The sequence below is a fragment of the Lissotriton helveticus genome, chromosome 5_1, assembly GCF_964261635.1.
Source record: "Lissotriton helveticus chromosome 5_1, aLisHel1.1, whole genome shotgun sequence".
Taxonomy (NCBI): domain Eukaryota; kingdom Metazoa; phylum Chordata; class Amphibia; order Caudata; family Salamandridae; genus Lissotriton; species Lissotriton helveticus.
Genome location: NC_136065.1, coordinates 298,455,811 through 298,479,593, shown reverse-complemented (window position 1 = coordinate 298,479,593; position 23,783 = coordinate 298,455,811). Strand labels below are relative to the sequence as shown.

The 23,783-nt window shown below is 49.8% G+C and overlaps 1 protein-coding gene across 4 annotated transcripts in view; it reads left to right on the top strand.

The window, feature by feature from the left end:
• The window catches only part of KIF1B (kinesin family member 1B), a 1,137,443-nt gene that overhangs the window by 879,784 nt on the left and 233,876 nt on the right, over positions 1 to 23,783 (top strand). For all 4 annotated transcript variants that reach the window (XM_078642264.1, XM_078642262.1, XM_078642263.1 and 1 more), the window contains one exon: positions 23,523 to 23,637. In XM_078642264.1, the coding sequence (XP_078498390.1) occupies positions 23,523 to 23,637 (115 nt within the window). The remainder of the gene's footprint in view (positions 1 to 23,522; positions 23,638 to 23,783) is intronic.

Genomic DNA, 23,783 nt, shown 5'->3' with positions numbered 1-23,783 from the left:
CCTAATACTTACAACAATCATAGTTATTGTTTAGTGCAAAGACTGTTCAACAGAAATGAATTGTTCCAACAGCATGTCCCATTCCATTGATATTTGGTGTTTCCTAAGCCCTCTATTTTATTCCCTTTTTATGTCCATACTTTTGGACCTACCCCACCGTACTACTTCACCATGCCAAAATAATACCATCTGGGGTTTTATTGACTTCCAGTGCATTGTTATAGCCCTTTTCGCGAATATTAATAATAGATTGGCAAACCGAGCCTGGGCTCCTTGCGATTTCCTTAGTTTACACATGCCTAGTATGCAGTATTCCACTGTGTCTTTCCCAGACTCTGGTGTTAACTCATCAATGATTTTTTAAACTGTTGCCTAGAACGGTGTCAATTTCGGGCACGTCCAAAGCATATATAATTGTCTGGCCAGCTGCATATGGCATCTGGGGTTATTATCCGTACTTGTACAGACATGTTTTATTCCTGTGGTGGGAAACTGCAGATAAAGTGCAACTGCTGCATGACTGTGATCTGCTTTCAAGATTCTCATAACATTTGAGACCGCATTATTGGTTAGAAAGATATATTACAGAAGTTTGAGTGATAAAAGTTTGGGTTTTTCTTACAGTAAAGCAGGGAGAAATGGTAATACTCTGGTATTGTGCTACTAATGGATCCTTTACATCAGAAGGGGCAGATCACAGAGTCTCCGACAGTCAAGCCACTCAAACCTCAGGGTTTCTGCCATCCATGTTTTTTATCTGCATTGAGATGCTCAACATTTTGGTCTACATTGAGACACTCAATAAAATTAAGAACCCTCTCAGATTTGAGTACTATGCTGTCTTTGAGGGTATGTCCTTTTTAGCTCCAGCACACATTCTGTGATGTTGAACCAAGGTTTGTGTATAAGGAATAACTGCTGTCCTCTTCTTTTCAAGACCAAGGCCCTCAGATGGGAATCTCAGAACTCATTTTCAGAGACCTACATTGCATCTCCTCCTTTGTTGTCCATCAGGCTAGGTATTCCAGGAGCAATACAACTGTTATCCTTGATACCTGCCTCTCTGACTCCTGTGCCAGTTTCTCAGTCTGTTTTCCCACCATCCAGAGCACAAAGGCATGGAAATACACATTCCACCAAAAACAATGGGCATCTTTTCTAAGATTCACCGCAAAAGACCCACAAAGTAGAAGATAAGAGAGGATATTCAGAAAGTATCCATAAAGAGAGCATTATTCAGCCATTTGAAGCTCTGTCGTAGTAGAGAGGTCCTTCCTAAAGTAAATTGTCATTCAGAGGACCATATTAGTTGCCCAAAAGACTTTTCTGCTGATACTCCACTAAAAGACATCATGGAATTCCTGACACTGGTATAAATCCCTAACATCACACCTTATCCTGTCATTCTCTAGATTCCGTCCCATCGAGGCCACCTTCAGTGGATGATGTAGAAGTCTTCTGTGAGATTTTTACAGGGCATACAGGACACTCAACATTGAAACCTTCATTCCGCTGCTTCAACCGACAATTATTTCTTAAACTTAGGAGACCATACATAAAGCAAGAACTGTTGTGCCATTGTTTCCCTGCATTTTTAGCATCCTCCTCAGAATGTCCTCTCAAGAGGAGACAAGAAGGTCAATGGGATCCCAAATTTCCTAAATGAAAATCCTATATTTGACTCTCTAATGATTGCCACCACTTAGCTTTATATCATCGCCCCACCTGGCATGGAAAGCATACACATGGTTCTCTGATAAAAGGGGTTGGCAAACTTCTCTTGCCACTGTAAGATTGTCTAATCCTCGAGCTTTAGTGGGTTACTACAACTGTGCATTGTAGGACTCAGTTAAATGATTCAAAGGGAGAAGAGAGAGGATTACCAGGAGTGACTAGGTGACAGCAGCTTGGAATTTAATCCATCTCAGTTTAAAAGCATGACCATGGGTACCACCACCATCAACCTGGCCCCAACAAATGCAGTCAGTATTTTTAGGGGTATGGCCAATTCCAGTTTATCAATGGAAAAACATGAGCTTTTTTTACTAGATAATAGGCTATTTCTTGAGTCTAATGTATTAAATGTACTGAAGATGTCATATTTCAAATTCATATAATCAATACATTTTTCAATGTCTTAACGACTCCCCCAGAAAATAAGTTACTTGCTCTGGCCAAGTTGCATCCAGGTGCCTGTTGGCTTCAAGAAATGAAAGCGCATTATTACGGCTTTTTGCTGAGTCGCACTAACTTCTAGTAAAAAAGATATTCCAATTCTTCGTCTTCTACCTAACAGTGTTTCGAGGCAAATCATTCTTAATGTTTAAACCTTAATCCCTAGTGAGGAGGTTACAATCCAGCTGTTTAGATCTCCTCCAAAATTTTAAATAGAGGAAAAGCATGTCTAGATGAATGTCCAGGTGTACTCAACAACCTCAAATGCAGCTCGCCAATCAGGTTTTTTTTGTCCCTCACACACCCTATTGGTGTCATGCTTTGTCATCACCAGGATGGGCTTCACTATATTCCAGGAAGCACTTTTGATATTATTACAGGAGTCTTAATTGTTACACAATAAAAATACCTACTGGACATCCCAGTGTTCCTTTAATGTTGGGTGCCACTAGTGTGGTTAAAAATTGTGTGATGCGTGTGTTCTGAAAGGGATATAATGTCCTTAAACTATTTTATTTCTACATATTTCAGCCCACTGTCACTGGCCTCTTGAGTACCCCTCTGTCCATACATCTGTGTGTCCTGTTATCCTAGTCCTACCTGTCAAGGTCTCCTAAGACAACACAGGACAAACAACATAAATCAGAGTAAGATAGTACAGTCTTACTTGACTTACATTGGTCCATCTGTTAATGCCTGTTTTGTAAGTGGAAATGAGCTCAATAATTGATTGGCACATTAAACCTAAAACACAAGCTCCGGTACAAACTACCACAGGTGCTGGGAAAACGAAAATACTTACTAGCATGCAATTTGGAGGTGTAGCTTAATTTACTCGGCTAAAGTCTGCTGGCCCGCAACAACCATTGCTATGCAGCGATGAAAGGCTGGTACCAACCCCCCTGCCGAGTATGCATTGGGGCCCCAAGACAATTGGCTTCTGGACTGGCCCCTTTCATCTGGAGCCTTAAACCTCAGGCCACCCTGGGACTTAGACACTGAGGCCTGATCCCCATTGCCTCACTCATATCGATGGTGGCTAATAGTCTCGACAGAACACCACTAAAGTATGTTGGGGTGCCCCAAGGGGGGTACTTAGACACGTACAGGCCTTGCAAACTCTTCTAAATCACCCACCTCCCTCCCTTCGCCGAGTACCGGAATCAGCTCACAGGCTCATGATTCTGAGAGGAGTGCTTCAGCCCCGATGCTGCTTGTGTCCCTATAATTACCATAACACCATTGGTCACTTTGAATGAGGCGTGTCTTGTGGCAAACTGTTATCCGAGACTCAGATCTCCCACCTAAAAATCAACTAGTGTTTTTCACTCGCCATCTCCCAATCCAATGGTCAAGTATAGAGATTCACACAGATCTCTTGATAAACTGCCTATGACCTCGGACCAGCTCTCATGGATCCTGGGACTTGACCCTGGCTGTCCGTGGGGAGCTAACCCCTGGCCTCCACCGGGGACTCCAAAAGACAAAAGTGGCATGATTTTGGAGGTGATAGCGGACTCTTACATGGCTTTAGAGGCCAAGTTTGATTCCCTGTGTAATGCCTTGGCTATTCATTGAGAAAATCAGCATAAACTTTCAGAAAGGATCAATGCGAACACTCTGGCTTTTAATGAATTTCGTACTTGTCCGCAAGACCTATCCAAACAGGTGCAATCAAATCTATAGCAGTTTTGGATTGTTGAAAACAGACTAGAAGATGCCCAAGGGTTTTTTGCACCGTAATATCAGCATTTTTGATCTGCCTGAAGGGACAGAAGGAGATGATCCTGCAACTGTCTCGGAGAACTGACTGAAAAAGAACATAGCCCCCAAAATACTCCCTCCTCATTTTGTGATCGAGCGAGCGTACAAAGTCCCTCTGCTGTGCCTACCCCCATGGGTGCTGCCCATGACCATGGTGGCATGGATCCTAAATTACTAAGACCATGATGCTATGTTGGTGGCCTTGGACCTTGAACTCCCCGTCGCGGCCGTGAGGACAAACCTCCTCACTGAGGTCCTTAAACCGCAGTCAAGCTCGGCTGAGCCTCTGCTGCCGTTTAATGAGGCCTTGACCGACGTTCTTTTGGGCACTTGGTCCAGGCCCGCTACAGGTTCGCCTGTAGATAGGAACGTGGCCAGACGTCACCGCCCGGCCCCGGGCGACCCTTGTTTCCTGTCCACCCACCCCACCCCTGAGAGCCTGGTGATCCAGGCCTCCAATTCCCAGACCGCATTCCCGTCGGCTCCGCCTGACAGGGAATCCAAGAGGTATGAGCAATACGGCAAGAAGGTGTTCTCCTCCCTGAGTCTGGGACTGCGGTCTTCCAACACCGCATGCCTCTTGGGCCGTTACACCCACTCTCTGTGGGATACGGTCGCGGACGTGCGGCCAGAATGCCCGTTGGAGGTACGAGCTAAACTCGGCCAAGCCCTTGTGGAAGGCCGAGATGCGGCACGTTATTCTATCCGGTGTGGACTGGATACCACCGACTCACTGGGCAGAGCGATTGCAACGACGGTGGCGATTCGTTGCCACGCCTGGTTGAGGCCCGCCAACTTCTCGGCTGATGTCCAGAACACACTCCTGGACATGCCGTTTGATGGCCGTCGCCTTTTTGGCGACAAGGCAGACCATGCGCTTGAGCGCTTTAAGGACTCCAGGGCTACGGCCAAGTCCTTGGGCCTCTCGGCCCCGCGCCAGCAATTGGGTGCCTTTCACTCCTTTCGTGGCCAAGGAAGGGGTGTACCCACACGTGCTGCCAGCCACGCACCGCAGAGTAATACCCAACGCGGTGGCGGCCGTGGAAACCGCCGTGGCGGCAATCGGGGACAACGGCGAGGACAGTCCACATCTTCCCCCGCAGCATCCGCCTCAAAACCCTCCTAGTCAGTGCTTTCAGGCCCATGTGTCGCCAGTGGGGGGCAGGGTTTGCCATCACCTCCTCCACTGGCGCACTGTCACGTCGGACAGGTGGTTGCTGCAAATCGTCTGAAGGGGCTACTCCCTCCCCTTCGAGGCGACTCCTCCAGCCATGCCACCGCAGAACAACCATGTATCGGGGGAATCATTTGCGACTTCTGCAGGAGGAAGTTACGGCCCTCTTGGCCAAGGGGGCCATCGAGCGCGTTCCTGGGCCAGAAGTAGGGTGTGGTTGTTACTCCCACTACTTTCTGGTACCCAAGAAGGGCAAAGGGGGCCTACGCTCTATCTTGGACCTCCGGGACGTCAACGGCTTCCTCCGGAAGGAGAAGTTCAAAATGCTGACACTGGCTCAGGTCTTGGCTGTCCTTGACCCAGGAGACTGGATGGTAGCGTTGGACTTGCAGGACGCTTACTTCCACATCCCCGTCCTGCCGGCCCACCGGCGCTACCTGCAGTTCACGGTTGGCCAGGAGCACTTTCAGTTTACCGTGCTCCCCTTCGGCCTTACCAGCGCCCCACGGGTGTTCACAAAGGTGATGGCGGTGGTCGCAGCTCATCTGCGCAGGTTAGGGGTTTCAGTCTTCCCCTACCTCGACGACTGGTTGTTGAAGGCGGGCTCGCCCCAGACAGTCATCAGCCGCCTCCAGACAACGGCAGACCTCCTGCACCAGCTGGGGTTCTCCATCAATGTGCTGAAGTCACACCTGTGCCCCTCTCAGAAGCTCCTCTTCATCGGAGCGGTTCTCGACTCGGCGCAGTTTCGGGTTTATCCACCGAACAGCGGGTTCGGGATATTCAGGCTCTGATTCCACTCTTTCAGCCTTTATCCCGGATATCGGTCAGGTTGACGCTGCGGCTTCTGGGGCTGATGGCCTCCTGCATCCTTCTGCGGGCTCTGCAGTGGGACCTGAAGTTTCAGTGGGCCCAGCATCAGGGCAACCTCTCCGACCATGTCCTGATCTCCGAGGGCACTGCGAGACAGCTGCAGTTGTGGCTCACGGACTGCGATTGGGTCAGCGGCAGATCCCTCTCCCTTCCCCAACCGGAGCACGTAGTTGTGACGGACGCGTCCCTCCAGGGCTGGGGAGGCCACATGGGCGAGGCGGAGATCAGAGGCATCTGGTCTCCGGCGGAGTCCCGGCTCCATATCAACCTTTTGGAGCTGTTGGCGATTCGTCTAGCACTGAAGGCATTCCTCCCCTCTGTTCGGGGGAGTGTAGTGCAGGTGTTCACGGACAACACCACCGCCATGTGGTACTGCAACAAACAGGGCGGGGTGGGGTCGTGGACCCTTTGCCAGGAGGCTCTGCGCCTCTGGCAGTGGCTGGAACATCAGGGCGTGACCCTGGTGGTTCAACACCTGGCAGGTTCGCTGAACGCCAGGGCGGACGAGCTCAGCCGTCGGTGCATGATGGATCACAAATGGCGTCTGAACTCGGATGTGGCGCAAGGCCTCTTTCAGCAGTGGGGAGAGCCTTGGTTAGATCTATTCGCCACAGAAGAGAACGCGCAATGTCATCAGTTCTGCGCGTTGGAATTTCCAAGGCGGCACTCGCTCAGAGACTCTTTTCGTCGCGAGTGGAGTTGCGGTCTGTTGTACGCCTTTCCCCCTATACCACTTCTGCCCAGAGTGCTGAAGAAGATCAAGCGCGACCGGGCCCAAGTCATCCTTGTGGCTCCGGACTGGGCACGAAGGTACTGGTATCCAGAGCTACTCAGTATGTCAGTCGATCCCCTGGTTCGTCTGCCTCTTCAGGAGGACCTTCTGTCGCAGCAGCAGGGGACGGTCCTCCACCCGAACCTGTCCAGTCTCCACCTCCATGCTTGGAGATTGAGCGTCGACAGTTGAGGCCATTTGACTTGCCTCCTGAAGTCTGTAATGTCATTCTGGCAGCCAGGCGTCCCTCCACAAAATCGGTGTACGCCTGCAGGTGGAATAAATTTGTGGCATGGTGCACAGCAAAGGCTGTGGATCCACTTTCTGCCCCTCTTTCTGAGGTTCTTCTCTTCTTTCTTTCTCTTGCCCAGCAGGGCTCTGCTCTGGGCACTATCAAGGGCTACCTTTCTGCCCTTTCAGCCTTTCTAAGGCTGCCTGATCAACCTTCTTTGTTCAAGTCCCCTATTGTAAATCGCTTTCTGAAGGGCATCACACACACATTCCCTCCCGTTCCGTTTGTGATGCCTCAGGGGGACTTGAACCTTGTTCTTACATCCCTGATGTGTGCTCCCTTTGAGCCACTTCACAACTGTCCTCTCCGCCTTCTTACTCTGAAGACTGCTTTCCTGGTTGCCATCACCTCTGCCAGGAGAGTGAGTGAGCTCCAGGCTCTTTCATCTAAACCCCCTTTCCTTTCTGTCCATCCGGACAAGGTTGTGTTGCGGACTAGGCCATCTTTCCTGCCCAAGGTTGTCACGGCCTTCCACATCGGGCAGTCTATCACCTTGCCTACCTTCTTTCCGCCACCGCTGTGAGAGTTTGGCCTGATGTATGATGCTCACTAGTTCTAGTGATCACCTTGTATCAGTCCAAACAACCCTTATGGTGATTGGTTGTAAGTCAACCTTATAGACCAGCTATCCTAATGGTAGCATGGACAGAGCAGTCTTAGGCTAAACTCTTTTGGCATGTGAAGCCAGCTGTTTTACCACATATAACCCCTTGAATACCAGATGAAAGGACACCACACAGGTTGTTATGAAAATAAACAATATATTTATTACTAACAAACACCTCTGAACTCTTTATGAGATCAGAAGGCTAAGCACATAACAATCTCTTTAAGAAAAAACACAATAAGTTGCACGAATTACAATGGTGCCCTAGGGGCACGACAAACCATATACTAAGTAAATGGTATAAGGAAATCGATAGAGGAAATGAAGATGCCCAGAGGCTGTAGGATCGCTGGGACTACACTACCCTAACCTTGGGTAAGTAGCAGGAGGCCCACGGGACGCGTGTGCAGAGTGTGAACTCACACGCGAGATGCGGAACAAAGTCAATGGGCAGAACAAATTACAAAAAGGTAAGTAACAGACAGTTCCGACTAGTTAGGACTAAAATGACTGGATATCTGGACACTAGGAGAGTCAATCTACCTATGAGCACCGAAATGCTCTCGGTACCTCACCCACGGGCTGCGGGTGCATAGGTGTGAAAGTGTGTCGGTTTTCTGCGTTGAAGTCAATGGAGCCTTGAAGAAAGATGCTGCAGGCGACCAGGAGGAAGATGTCCGGTGCGATCCAAGGGTGGATCGAGGAAGAAGAGGGCCTGAAAGCATAGGGGACAGTGTTCAAAGTCACTAGCCAGTGACCGGTGTGGAACCAGGAAGGAACCAGATGCTGTCGGCGCGAACAGGTGAAGAGTGGACGCTTGTCTCTGCAGCCACGTGGTCCAGGAGGTGTCTTCGACGACCAGGATGGAGGCACGAGCTGTCCCACGCAGGCTCTCGCTGTCAGCGGTGTCGGATCCGGATTTGGAGTCAACGGGCCTTGGCAAAGGCAACCCACGCGGTGAGTGGAAACGACGTCTGGTGCGGACCAGGAGGGTCCGGGGTGCTCCTCTTTTGGAAGGGAGCAAGGGCCAGTCTGGAGCAACCAGACCAGCGGTGTAGATTTCGTGGATCGTCGTCTAGGAGGCCACTAGCCAGCCGGCAAGTGACCAGACAACGCGTCGAGCAGCAACCAAGCAAAAGGGCCCCACGCAGATCTCGTGGATGCTTGAGGGCTGGTCTTCGGTGCAGGAGCTGCTCGGGGCTGGGGCTTCTCAATCCCCAAAGCACTTACTCGAGGATGCCTCTGAAGTCGTGCTGGACGCGAAGTGCAGTTTCTTCAAGATGGCCGGTCCCACGTGTTTCGTCGCACCCACGGGTCTCAGCTGTGCTGCAGATGTGGGTAGAGGTCGTAGAGGTCTGGGAATCCGGGTCTCGTCGGGCTCTGAGGTCTGGTTCCGGCAGGAAGGACGACAAAGTGAACCGCTAGGACGCTTGATGGTGCCTGCAGTTGCAGGGTGGACACTCCTTGCCCACAAGGGAGATTCTTCAGTCTGCTGTGGAGCAGAACTTCGAAGTCCAGAGTTTCTTCTTGTAAAGTTGTTCAGGATAATTAATTTGGAATGGGACCAGCTCCTACCTTATCCTGCTAAAGGGGGCTGTACTGGTGACTAGGTCCCTCCCATCGGTGTGACCAGGAAGGGGGGTGGTTACACCCCTATCCTTTGTCCGGTTTCGTGCCAGAGCTGGGGCTGGAGTGCCCCAGCAACTGGTTTGAACCGGGGTATGCACAGGGATACCTTGTGTGCCCCAGGCATGTCTCATTCCTTTCAGCTTGGCCTACCTCAATACACAAAATCCTGTCTGGGGTGGTGCAGACTCGTGTCAGACTCGTGTCTGTGGTGGCAGCATCCATTTTGTGATGCTGAGGCTTCGTTTAACTTTAACCGGGGTTCACAGTTACATACATGTCGTGTCCCTCTAAAAGGGTGGAATGCTACCCCCGTCGCCAGAACTGGCGAGGGGGTAGTATTCCAATTCGTATGACACCTTACTCGACATGTTTTGATAATGCTATACCAAAGTTAGCAATAACCGCGAGGATTATAATGCACTTAAGAGTATATGGTATAGCGTTATCATGGAAACAGCTAAAGGACTTGGTTCCGAAAGCTGTAGTCCGGCTCAGCTCGAGCACCATCTCACATAATTCCAAGCACTTTGCCTTCAGGATTGATAAGGCCTGCCATAGGAGTGACTTATAGGAGTATATGTGTCCATTTTGGGGTTAGATATAGGTATACTATATCTACAGCAAAGGGTGATTACACCACCTTGCCCCAGCTGTCTTAGCAGCCAGTTGTGTCAGTTTGGATGGCCAGCCAGGGGTGGCATAATACATGCTGCAGCCCTTGGTAGGCCCTGGGTACACCTATGCCCTGGGTACCTAAGGGGACAGTACAGGGGCTGATAAGGTGACCCAGCATCCACTTAGGTAGGTACCTAAGGTACATGGAGTCCATTTTACAGAGAGAGCAATTAGTCTGGGGTCCTGAATAGCAGGGCCCCAGGCCAACTAGGTAGAAAACCAGCTAAACACTAGGCAAAAAGTTGGGGGCAACCATAGTCGGGTATCCACCTTCCTACAACCGCATCCCTCTAAAGAGGAAGAGCGGCTCCACCGTCTGGACCCAAAATGTGCGCTCTCTTACTATCTGGATCGCACACGCCAGTTCCGGGTGGATGACCAACTCTTTGTTGGTTACGTGGGCGCTAAGAAGGGAAAGGCGGTGCACAAGCGGACCATCTCCCGGTGGATCATCTTGTGTATCCAGGCATGTTACTCCTTGGCTAAAAAGGAGCCCCCTGTTGGATTGCGGGCTCATTCCACTCGGGCCACGGGGACTACAACTGCCCTGGGCCGGGGAGTGCCCTTGCAGGACATTTGCCAGGCAGCTACGTGGGCCTCGCTGCACACGTTTGCAAGACACTATTGCCTGGACAGTCAAGTCGGGAGGGATGGCTTCTTTGGCCGTTCCGTCCTCCAGGACTTTCTGGTATGATTATTGGTTCGCAGACCCACCACCGGGGTTGGTATTGCTGGGGTATCTATTCTAAGGTAAGGAATCTATCACTAGCGTGTCTCTTTCAGATGCACAAGTTACTACTTGTGTAACGATATATCTGTAAGAGATATTAGTTAGTACAGATATATCGTTACACAAGTAGTAACTTGCAGTGTGCATTAACCTGGAGGTATGCTTACCCAGGGTAATATTCAGTGATACCCTTTGAAAGGACTGGCACAAGGGTACACCTCTATAGTTACTCTATAACGAAATTCCTAAATTGAAAATGATAATGTACGATTTTTGTGTGCCAATGCCAAAAAAACGAGAACCCAACGTTTTAGACCGTAAAATAAAATCTCTCCTTGAGAGGTCAATAATCCACAATCTTATACTCATCAACCATATATTAAGCAACCATCAAGCTTACAGTCCAACCAGACATCTACAACCAGTACCGCATAAGTATCACAATGCACAGAGCTTTAATCACATGCTTGTCAACACTGTACCAGGTTTACAAATCAAACACATAAAATATGTCACCATTCAGCTGATGATTTTATCAACATGTAGAAAGTTAAAAACACTAAATTTAACATAAATTCAAAGCATAGAATTATGTCCCCACATTATGGCGCACAGAATATAAAAGAATTAAAACTTAAGAGCTTCAAAAATACGAAGATAGAAACAAGACAATACACATATGACTATACAAATTATACCAATCTGTTATAATCATTAAACAGGATACATGATGTAGCATAATAAGAATAATCTATTGTATTGTAAGGTTGAACAGATTTACTGTACATGGTACGTCAACACATTTCGGTAGCATGTGCAGTTAGTTGCCACCTTCAGGTCTAAACAGAAAATACTACCTCCCACAAGTGTTCTGAATATAAAAAGTTAAAAAACCTTTATAAAGACATATAACAATAATTATTACAATGCAATGACCCAAACAAGGTTTCAAAAACATTTGTTCAAATACCAGTGCATCCAGCACTACAGTGAGGTTCTACGAAGTGAACAAGGTTAAAATGAGATATCCCCTAAGAATATAATACAGTGTGTGTGGCTGTGACTTCCTAGATTAGGCTCCATCACTCGCCGTATTGCTAATGTGAGTGATTACCCCCTTGCAAGGGACATGACACTGTGCAAATCATGTAATATAACGTAGATCTATGATATCAAGTTTGGGCTTCTGTTAAATGAGTAATATTTGATGGAGCGAGCATGAATGCTAGAAATCTTAACACCAACCTCCAACACAATTATTTTTTCCTTTTTTTAGGAAAGAAACTACCACATATGCCACTCCATAATCTAAGTGGTTTTCACACAGGCTCCGTGTGTACCTCTGTTTAGATGTAAGACACTTAAAAGAGCCAAATTAATAGAAATAGGGGGCAATATACTTTGATAGAGATAATCTAGTTCTCGGAAGTATGGCTGAAAGTTGTTCAGCAGGGACCTCCATTGTTCGCTTAAGTCCTTCCATTCCCCCCTCACCCCTTTAGCTAGTTTCTCCATCCCCACAGCCACCACAAGCTTTCTATCCATTTATTATCACAACTGTATAACGTCTTGTCCCCACAAGGGAAAGGATGTGAGCCCCTGCATACTTCCCATCTATTCTAGATCTACAACGTCACCCTTAATACCTGTGAATTATAAAGTGTTTGGGTTCTCTGGGTCTTCCTGCTCCATGGCACCTCCCACATTTGCCCCGCCATCATCGTATAGTTCATCTACACCACCCTTTGTCAGTCTTTCTGCGGGTCCAGTGGTAGATATAATGGAGATGGGAGGCCGGGTAATAGTAGTCAAGGTTGGGGGGCCCCAGTCCCTGGGTTGGAGGAAACTCTGATGTCCTGCCACTCCTGCTTTCTTTCCCTGCCAAATAGAAGTCTGGCAGGCCTCCTGCAGGACCGTGATGTAGTCTCTAGGGATCAAGAGCACCAAAGTTTGAAGGAGGTAGAGAATCTTGGGGAAGATCGACATTTTGAGCACTACTATTCGGCCCAGGAGCGATAGTGATTTATGTTACTAACTATTGAGATCCGCTTAAACAAATCTTTTGAGTCTCTGGAGTTTGATGTCGTTCATCTGGCTCAGTGTGGGCGCCAGAACAATACCCAGGTATTGTATATGTGAAGTAGCCCATCTTATCGGGATGGAGCTCTGAAGCTCTACCATCTGGTATGCAGGTACCTATATTTTCAGGATCTCCGATTTCGTGAGATTCATTTTACACCTAGATACTGCCTGATAATCAGTGAATGCTGTCATGCTGGAAGCGAGCGTCTGGGGTACGTAAGGGAGACCAGAATGTCATCTGGAAACATAGTCAACTTAATGTTCTGTGTTCCAAACCAAATCCCCTGGATCTGGGCGTGCTGCCTAATCTTCTGAGCCAGAGGCTCCAGCGTTGTCACAAAAAGAAGCAATGAAAGTTGTCAGCCCTGTCGCGTGCCATGAGTGATGGAGAGCCACCCTGACAGCAACCCGTTTATTCGAATGCCCGCCCTGGGGCATCCATGTCGCGCTAGTAGACATCTGCTAAAGCATTCCCCAAAGCCCGAGCCGTAGATAACATCGCCCAAAAAATCCCCATCCACCTGGTCGTAGGCTTTCTCTGCATCCAGGGAGGATAGGATAGAGTGTTTGGTCCCTGTCTTAACTGTCACTTAAGTGTAGCGCAGTTTTAGTGTTATCACTAGTTTGGCGCCCCAGAATAAACTCTACTTGATCTGGGAGGATACGGTTCACCATTACCGACTGTAGGCGAAGAGAGGCCATTTTAGTGAAGAGTTTCACGTCGACATTCAGGAGGGATATCGGGCGGTACGAACAACACTTACTGGGGTCCTTGCTCTACTTTTAGATAAGAAATATTGTAGATTCCGTCATGAAAGGGGTGACCCATCCAGTCTGTATCATTTCCAGGTACACATTATATAAGAGAGGCAGGAGCCTAGGCGCAAAGCATTTATAAAAAGAGGCTGTGCAGCCATCTGACCCGGTGCCTTTGCTCACTTAAGTTTCACTATCGCCCAAGAATCTCTTCTTTCATTAGTGGTTTCTCTAGCATGCCTCTATTCTCCTGAGGAAGCGTGGGGAGGTCAACCAATCTAAATATGCTGTCCATGCTTGGGGGTCAGTCTGATGTCGTGAGTAGTGGCCCTTGTAATAGGCCATAAAGCATTCTGCCATAACCTGATCTAGTGTGTAGAGTCACCGATCCAGGCTCCGAATTTCAGATATGGGGATGTTCATTTGTTTGGCTCGCAGTAGATTGGCCAGGAGTTTGCCCATTGCTAGTACCTATTGTCAAGCCTCTCCAGACACCAGGTTGCACTCTTCATCTCTAGCTACCGGAGCTGGCCCCAGGTAATTAGGACTGTCGTGTAGATCTTCTGTCGAATGCGTGTGCTTGTGCTCACCCTCCAGGGATTTCAATTCAGTCAGGGGATGCTGGTGTAGCTCCTCAGTAATTATTATTTTTTGGATGCCACCTCTATAAGATGTCCTCGCACTACTGATTTCAGCGCGTTCCACTGTGTTGTCACTGTTGTTTCCCCCATATCATTCAGTTTTATATATTTCTTTATGCGGTAATTGATGTTGTTCAACATGACAGGGTCAGAAATAAGGGAGTCTTGCAGTCTGCCAACCTCAGTGGTTCTGGCTGAGAAACCAGTAGGAAGCCTGTCACAGGGCCATAATCAGACCAGGTAATCTGCTTCTGTTCCGCTTTTGTCAGGCTAGGAAGCAGTCATTTGCCCAAATAGTCCAGTCACGCATATGTTTTGTGTGCCCCAGAAAATTGAGTGATTTCTCCCCATGGGGTGCCTATATCGCTACAATCTATCAGACCGACCGACTCGATCAGGGACCTACTAGCCGTGGACAACGCCACTGTCACCGCTCGGCTTGTGCCATTCGTTTCCACCCTAGGATCTAAGACTAGGTTAAAATCCTGCACTATGATGATTGGTACTGGAGACAATGCTGTCACTGTGTGTATGGCAGGATTCGTTCCTGTCCCTGGTTAGGATAGTGCACCGAGGACACCCAGAGCGTACCAATGAGGGCCAACCATTGTGCGGCTGGTCAGATCCCACCACCAGCAGACAATTTGAGTGGACCTATAACCCCACTCCACCTGTCTTTTTCTCCCAGGATGCATAGTATTGCAACAGTAAGAGCTTAATCCGTATCTGCCCCTAGTCGCTGCACAAAAGATGTGTCTTCTGGAGTAAGGCTATGTCCGTAGGGAAGTTGCTAAGTTCTTGCAGTATAGCTTTCCTTTTTTGAAGGTTGTTGAGGCCACGTACATTATATGTGGTTACGTATATTTTAAGCGTCAGCATGGGTACATTTTGACTGCGTGGCTTCTCTCGTCGTGCCAGTGACCTGTGGAACACTCCTCCCCCCCCCCCCAACCAATACCCAAACAATGAAATGAAAGCAAACAAACTGGTTAACAAGAACGCGCCCCTGCCAAGGGTGTCCACATCTTGGCACTCTCCTGGTCCAGGGAGGAGTGGGTTTACCCAACTGAAGTCTGGCGCGTAAGGCCTCTGTCTGCTCCTGAGGTGTGAATACTCCCCATGGTGCAGGTCCAAGCCAGGTGTGTAGTGCTTATCATAGGCGGTCATCTGCCGTGGAGTCTGTTACCTGCGTGAAGGTATCATTGGTGATTGCTTGGTCCCAAGTGCTGAAGGGAACCCCTCTGATTCTTGGCTGCCATTCTGCGTAGCGTACCACAGATGCGTCAGAGGCCAGGGATCCCCTGCTCACTCTCTGTACGTGTTCGTGCACCGATCTATGCCTGGCCAGGTGATCTTCTCTGTTCAGCGATCCCCATTATGAACTACTGTTACTCTTGTCTATTTTGGGCTGGGAGTTTTCGGGTGATCCACCCTGGCTGTCTTGGTTGTACTCTGAATGTTGGATTACAAGGATTTGGCAGGTTCCGCTAAGCAATTTAGTCACCCAATTCTTGCTGCAGGAAGAAGGGATCCTCCAACCTGTATCATGTTTGTTGTTCCCTGAGAAAGGTAGTAACCGTGCGGAAAGCTCATCGCTTAGCTAGGGTGATTGCGGACACATCCTGAAATATCTGGATGGAATCCCCATTGTATCTTATGGGGACGCCCACTACTGGCCGCTATCAGCAGGCTTCCTTGTCTGTATAATGTTCAAAGCGTATAAAAATGTCCTGGCCAGATCGTGTGGTTCAGGTTGGAGGGCCTGCTCTGTGGCCGCAATCCGTACAGGGGGATCCAGTCCATGCTCCTCCAGGAGCATCTCTGCAAGGCCTTGAATATATTGTTTAGCGTCTTTGCCCTGCTGGACCCCTTGGATGAGGAGATTGGCGCAACAGGACCTGTTGTCCAGGTCCTCTTGGTTTTCCTGTAATTGGATAATCTGGTCCTGTATAGAAAACAACTGGGCCCGGTATTCCTCGAGATCTAGGCATCGTTCATCTTGGGCCGATTTCAAAGAATTGACTCCGTGTCCCAGCTCGTCGAGGTCCACAAGGACCTCTGGAAGGCCTCTTTTCAAGTCTGTCTTCAACTACCCTATTTCTTTCATGAGGTCTGCAAACATCTTGGTCATGAAGCTCTTTGTGAGTTTGTCGTCGTCCTTGACTGTGTCCTTGGGCCAGGCCCAGACATTCCCCTGCGCCTGGCTTTGGAATCTTCACGCCATCCCCTTTGTGTTTACTGGTGGAGCCAAGAAGGAGCTTCTTATTTGTGCTGTTGCATTTGGGTCATGGCTCGAGTCTTGCATCTCAGCACCCCAAATGCTTCTCCGGACCCTGTCGCCAGGGTCCCTACTGCACCTAACAGCCTTCAGGTGTCCGTCTTTTCACATTGTCACCAGCTCAGCAGAAGGGTTGGATTCAACGACAAAGGGTGGCTGAGGCCTTCTCCTGGCCACCTTAATAACCAATGGTCCGACACAATCCGAGGGACTTCTCACCCACTCGCTCAAACCCCGCAACTACGCCTTTGACCACCATAGGCCCTTGACCACCAAATGCCCCCTAGCGTGTGGCGCCCCGGCCAACCGTCCATGTTTTTTGACTCCCTGCCTCTCGGGGTCACAGGGATAGCATGCTCTTGTCTGCGATCTTCTCCAGGCCTCCAGCAGTGGGCTTCAGCCCTTTGGCCTACGAGTGGATGAGCGACCCGCAGCATTGCCTTACCTCAAAATGGTGGCAGGCAACAGCCAATCTCAGTTCCTGCCCTTCACCACAATCCTGAGTCGCCACCAGCCTTTCTAGGCCAGGCCCCCGGTTATCTCCGTCCGTTGCTGGTAGGGGAACCTCTGTTCTGCAGCCTTGACTGCAACTCCTCGTGTCTGCCGCTCACTGCCATGGGGATACCTCATTCTACTGCATCTATAAGTGGCCGCACTACCGGCGTGTCCCCACCACACCGGAGCCCCCTCCACCTGTGCAGAATGTCATGAGGGGGCCTGATCGCTGTATCTCTGGTTGGCAGGGGCTCTTTTCCTCCGTGCTACAGTCTGAGCTCAGGAGTCACACCACCGTTGCAATCTTGGGCTTGGCATGCCATATCATATATTTTAATAACTTCTCAATTGCTTTCATAAAAAGTTTTCCCGATGATATATTTGTGCTCAACAAGGAATTTAGGTTTTAGAACGTGGCCATACTGTAAATGGCAATTGTCAGTCTTCAACCCTCATACCACTGAAGCAAGGCTTTACCGTGTGCAATAAGTACACTCAGATGCACACCAAAGCTATTAGGAAAAAGGAACACATTTTCTTTTTTTTTTGGCCGGGGTGCATCAAAAAAAGAAATCACATTCCTTTGTATTTATCGCTTGAAAAAAATGAGCTTCCAGAGAATGGTCTACACGCCCTCGCTTCCAGAGAATGGTCTACACGTCCAACGTCCTCGACCCCACACAGAATGGCTTCCGTGCTGGCCACAGCACGGAGACTGCCTTACTGGTGATGGTGGAACATCTCCGTGCGAGGTTGGATGCTGGTCAGACGGCGGCGCTGATTTTGTTAGATCTCAGCGCCGCCTTCGATACTGTATCACACAGCATCCTCCTCCAGCGGCTCGAGGAGATTGGTATCGGGGGCCAGGCGCTGCAGTGGTTCCGCTCCTTCCTTGACAACCGCTCCTTCTGTGTTGCCATCCCTCCCTTCAAGTCCAGGTTCCAGCCGCTGGCCTTGGGGGTTCCGCAGGGTTCCTCGCTGAGTCCCACGTTGTTCAATCTTTACGTGAGACCGCTGGCTGATGTCGCAAGGCAGTGGGGCCTAACTTTGGTCTCATATGCCGACGACACACAGCTGGCGGTTACTCTCAGCGGGGACGCGGAACAGGACGCCCCCAGGTTCCAGTCTGGACTGAAGGCGGTGGCTAGCTGGCTGACAGGCAACTGCCTCCAGCTTAATGCCACAAAAACAGAGGTCATGGTTGTCGGGAAGGGAGTGGAGCTTTGGGGCGATCAGTGGTGGCCTTCGGAGCTGGGCCCCACTCCGACCCCGGTGTCGGAGGTGAAGAATCTAGGGGTCTGGTTGGACGCCGGTCTCACATTCATTGGGCATACCAAAAAAATCGCAGCCTGCTGCTTTGGACTCTTAAGAGGTTTAAGGCCAGTACTTAGGTTCTTCGATGCCCCTACCAGACAGCTTGTAGTCCAGGCAACTATCATCTCTCGTCTGGACTACGTTAGCTCTCTGCTGGTTGGGGCTAACCAGGCTGAGTTAACCCGCCTGCAGCGGGTGCAAAACGCCGCGGCGAGAGCCATTGTTGGCTTACCTAGGTTCTGCCCGGTGACCAATGTCCTCCGCTCCCTGCACTGGCTCCCGGTCAGGAAGCGTATTCTGTTCAAGGTCCTGTGTTTGACCTTTAAAATTCTAAGAGGCATAGGTCCTGAGATTCTGGCCAAATCCATTTCCTTTTATGTCCCCGCCCGCAACCTCCGGTCTCAAGGTCAGGCCCTTGCTGTTGTTCCTAGGTTTAGGCTCAGCAGGATGGGAGGTCGCTCTTTCAGGGTGAAAGCAGCGTTAGTCTGGAATACTCTTCCAGTCGAAATTCGGCTGCTCGAGGACCTGCTGTCCTTCCGTAGAGCCATTAAGACTTTCTTGTTTTAGCCTTTTCTCCGTGGTACTGTCTTCCTGTTATGTTATGATGCTCCGTTGTCTCTGCGCCGGGATGCTCCTTCGCTGGGGTCGCTGTGCGCATAATAAATTGTTATAACATAACATAACATAACGTAAAGGATGTGTAAAGAATGAGCTACTCTTCCAAGATAGTTTTGTCCTCTTCTATTGAGACACTCTGACTTCTTCCCTTTTCTGTAAATATCAGGCTGTTACACTGTGCCTGTTCTTTTTTAGAATCAACTTTATGGCAATCCCCCTTTACAGGGGGTGGTTGGCCTCAAAGGTCCAAAACTGCCCACTTTGGAGGCCAAATGACAGCCATTCTGCTTCTTTGGAGTCTCATCATCCTAAGCCAGTGGTTCCTGCAGATTAGCTAGCTGGTTAATGCTCTCCCCATTGCTCAATTCTGACATTCTATTATTCGTTCCATCCTCCCGTTCTACCCTTAACTGCCTCAAATATCATGATAAAGGAGCAGTTCTTGTTTTTGAAGAAAGTCCTGCTTCCATTAAAAGGCTGAGTGTGTTATTCCAATTGCTCCTGGGTCTGGGAATTATATTGATCTAGTATTTCATCAAATTCTTTTAAAAAATTGAAAATGGTCATAGTGTCTCAGATACTACGAAATCTGGAATAGAACTGGTTTGGTCTCTAATTCTCTTCATGATTTTAGTGTGCTTCAAAGGGTCAGGTGGAGCCTTAAGTGTATCCGATCACAGGTTACGCCAGCACGCCACCATAGATGACTCATCAGAATAGGGGGAGGAAGGCCCAGGAGTGTACCCTTCCTAGGAACAGGGACCCACCATAGCCTTGCAGTCTCTCGCCCGCCATACCCGGACGATAGAGAGAAGAAGAAAGGAAGAGACAGGTAAGCAGGAAAAGAGGAAAGAGAAAGATAAACAACCACGGTGTTCTGTTCCATTCGTGAGCCATCCTGCACCCTAGGGTTTGGGTGGACCCAGAGACGTCACTCTCTCAGGAACAGATGGGGGTAAGTCTTCCACTGTACTCGAGGTCCTTCAGGTGGGAACCTCCGGCGCCAGCTACACTGCAAGGTGGGAGGTGAGGTGTGATCCATAGCGCAGTGGCAGACATTAAACAAGACCAAGTGTGAGCCGTGATCCCTAAAACAGGACTCAAAGGTTCTTTCGGGCACATGAGCTGTTCATCAAGGGACTGGGTAACCCGGGCCTGTCTCTGATTCCTCCCCTTCTAAGGACTTGATGTGTTCGATAATGTCCTGCTTAGCATGTGAGGATGCTTGTTCATCCAGGGGTGGAGAGCGCCTGTGCCGACGCACCGTGGACCAGGACTGCTTTGCAGGCACTCGTTCAGGAGGCGGAGGACGAGTAGGTCTAGCAGACAGCGATGCAGGAAGTCAGAGTAGTTGAGCTGCTTCTTGGTAGGACCTCATCACTCTTCGTTTGGATTCCCGTGAAAATATCAGGGCGAACAGGTGCCCCCACTGATAGGAAACTCCCCAGCTTGTCAGTTACAGGTTTAAAAGCACGACGACGTCTCAAAGTATTGGGCGCTAGGTCCTGGAAAATTTGTATCTTGTTCCCATCATACGTGAAACCCTGCGTGGCTCTCGCCGCACAAAGAATTGCCTCTTTTTCCATGAAGAAGTGGACTCTGGTTAAAATGTCTGGGAGGAGGCCCGGCCGGCCCGCGGGCCTGGAGACCCGGTGAGCCCGGTCCAAAGCCGGCGGGGAGGCGTCTTCATCCCCCCAGACCTCGTGGAGTAGCCGTGCCACATAAGTCATGATGTCTTTCCCTTCGGCCCCCAGGGGAACCCCAGGATGCGAAGACTGTTCCGGCGACTTCAGTTTTCCAGGTCCTCCTGCTTCATCTGCAATCCTATATTTTGGTCCTCCAGGGCGGCCAGGCGCTGCCAGAGTTGTTCTGATCCTCCGTGCAGGCATCCCTTGTCTTCTCCAGCCTGTCCACTCGCTCGCCCAGGTCCGTAACCTCTTTCCGTAGCTCCTGGACACAAGAGTGGACTTCAGTGTGCAGGGAGCCAATTTCGGTCTTCAGCTCAGACATGAAGGAGGCCATGAATGCTTACCTTACCGGAGGGGAGTCTCCTCGGGCCTGCGGGGTCACTTCAGCAGGAATGGCGAGCCCGTCTTGCCCCACATTGCTGCCACGGTGGTATCTTTGGAGGTCGTTGCTGTGACGTCTTTGCCTCTGTTAGTACGCGTCATTTTCGTGTCGCAGGTGTTCCATAAAGCGTCAGTGTCTAGGGGCAGCAAGGGTCCATGTGATAGCTTGCGAGGGGTCCGAAGTGTCACACGGACATCCCCCCTGTCCTCCTTATATTTCCTCAGTAGCGAGAGCAGGTACTAGGAGGGTAGTCGCCATTCCCCTTTTAATGGCTAATGGGTCTCAGCCACAATGTAAGTACTAATATCCAAGTCTGGTTTGCCGTTTGCACCCGGCTCAAGCCTACTTCAACCCCAGAGGCCCAGTGGAGAGTGACCCCGTCCCACGACAGCCAAGCCACTGCACTAAGGCCCCAGCCGCGTCTCAACCCGCCGTGGGCAGTGCCAATCGGGGAACCCCCGGAGAGGTCGTCCAGCAGGGCCCCCTTCAAGCTGCTTCTTGAGGGTGGCCAGGCAGTGGGACCAGGTCTGCGGTCAGGAGTCGTCATTCTGGTGCAGCGACAGACGCAGCCGGTTCAAGCAGGTAAGGCCGCAATAGAACCTCCACGCAGAGACGACTGTAGTTGTGTGCAGAGGGGCGAATCTGTAAGGTGTGGGGCCACCGCGAGGAGATGCTACCAGGGGCAGCAGTGTGCTTTCCTTGCAGGTCTGGCGCAGGGCCTGTGCCTCACAGAGGGTCCTCACAGGGTCGATGTAAGGGCAGCAGCCGGCCGGTGCTACCAAGGAAGCGGGCCTCCTGTCCATGTGGTCACTGGGCAGTGTTACTATTTCCCCCCCTCAGCAGTGCCCCCAGGGGCATCACAAGGGCGGCATTAGTCTGAGAAGGTCTCCGGTAGGTGTCCTCCTAGGGTGATCATCGAGCAGTCCAGGGGGGATGGGCAGGGACACAGCCTGGGTGTGGTTGCAATCAGGACCCACTACACTTCGCCTCTGGCCTCACCTGGATGCAGCAGTGTCCGTGGGCCACTATGAAGGGGCAGTCAGACGGGGCGTACGGTCACGGGGCTACGCCAGGATGGGCCCGCACTAGGGCAGCGCAGGGGCACCTGCGGGTTATTTCGGCCAAGAAGGCCTCTGACAGGCCTCTCTCCCGGGCGGATGTCAGGCAGTTTGGTGCAGGCCGTCGGGCAGACAGGCAAGGCACGCAGCCGGTACCGCGGCAATGGTCTCGCACTCCCCATCTCCTGAGCCGGGCTCTGTGCGGCAATTTCAAAGGCGCTCGGTGGGGGGGGGTGCCAAGCTCACCTCCGCCGAGGTCTTCTAACCGCTGCCGCCATCCTAGTTTCTTCTAACACGTGCCATCTTTGCCTCACTCACCAAATTCTAAGGCCTGTCTGGTATGTGCTGTCTTGTCTCTACCAAAGTATGCTATCTCGGCCTTTTTTTAAACAAGCGTCACCCCCCTTTCAATAGATGCCACTCTGGTCTTTGGCATAATATACCACCCTACCCTCTAACAATTACCTCCATGGCTTCTCCTAAAATGTACCACCAGGATCCTCCCTATATGTGCCACCTGGCCTGTCTCATGGTGTGACACTTGGCACTTTCTATTCTTGTCTCTTCTTACAAGTAGTACTCATACTTTTCAGTTTCCCTTTATCTATTTTCTCCCTGTTTCCTACTTTATGGTAAATCTTATTGTCTGCCTTTTTGGTTTTGTGTGCCCCCTTTCAACCTTTACCTTCTTGTCATGCGCTCTAGTCCCACCACTCTGCTTTTCTAGCATCTCTCCTCCTTATTTATGTTCTCTTTAGTTTTACCATCCACTCTGTCCTTCCCTCATGCCTTCCATCTCCCATACTTCATTTATCCCTCATGTATATTCTCCTACCTTCACTCCTTACTTCCTTTTTGCCATTTCTTCTTATCATACTCTCTTCCCAACAAGCAGCAGCTCCAAAATCTTCATTAGAATACCTACATTTAGACTAGTCTCTATGATTGAATGCCCATTGTATCTCCCAGGCCCCAATCTATGGAATGGCCTTCCCCTTGATCTTGCACAACTCTGCATTCAAAAGGGTTCTTAAACGTTTCCTGTTTTGTTGCTCTTTTTGCCTTTTGTTGTTGTTCGCATTTTGTCTGTTTTTCTTTGTAGGTTTTTAGTCCCATGAGAAAACAGGCTATTTTTAAATCAACAATTGAATTCTATTTATCACTCAATCCCATCCTTTGTACACTGAATCTTCTACTTTAATTCACTTCTTAATGTTCACTTACTGCACCACTTGCTTTCTCTGCAGTTGCTCCTTTCTACTGTACTGTTATTCACTAACACTCGTGATCTCTGTCACCTCTTTTCCACAGTGCTCACCACCCCATCTTGCCTCTTTTGTCCACCACTTGTTCTTTATTTCTCTTCTTCCCAACTTACTTGACTCATTACTTTCAGCCTAAAATAAGACGATTCCCCTTAACACTGTTGCCAGTGAATGGCCCTGTTGGTTCTTTTAGATGTGGCATGGGTGTTTGTGTCTTAAGGTGTGTAATATTTATGTTTTTGTGCTTCTTGCAGGACTTTTTATCGTTTTGAAGCAGTCTGGGACAGCTCACTGCATAATTCTCTTCTTCTCAACCGGGTGACACCGTATGGAGAGAAAATCTACATGACTCTGTCAGCATACCTCGAGGTAAGTTCATAATAATGTCAACATATTTTGTTCTGAGAGTAAGGTGCTGTAGGTGTACCTTAATGCAAATACACAGGCCTTGAGGTTCTCCCAATTGTGTAAACCCAGCACCCTTGAGCATGTTGCCATGCAGAATGCGAAGTGTA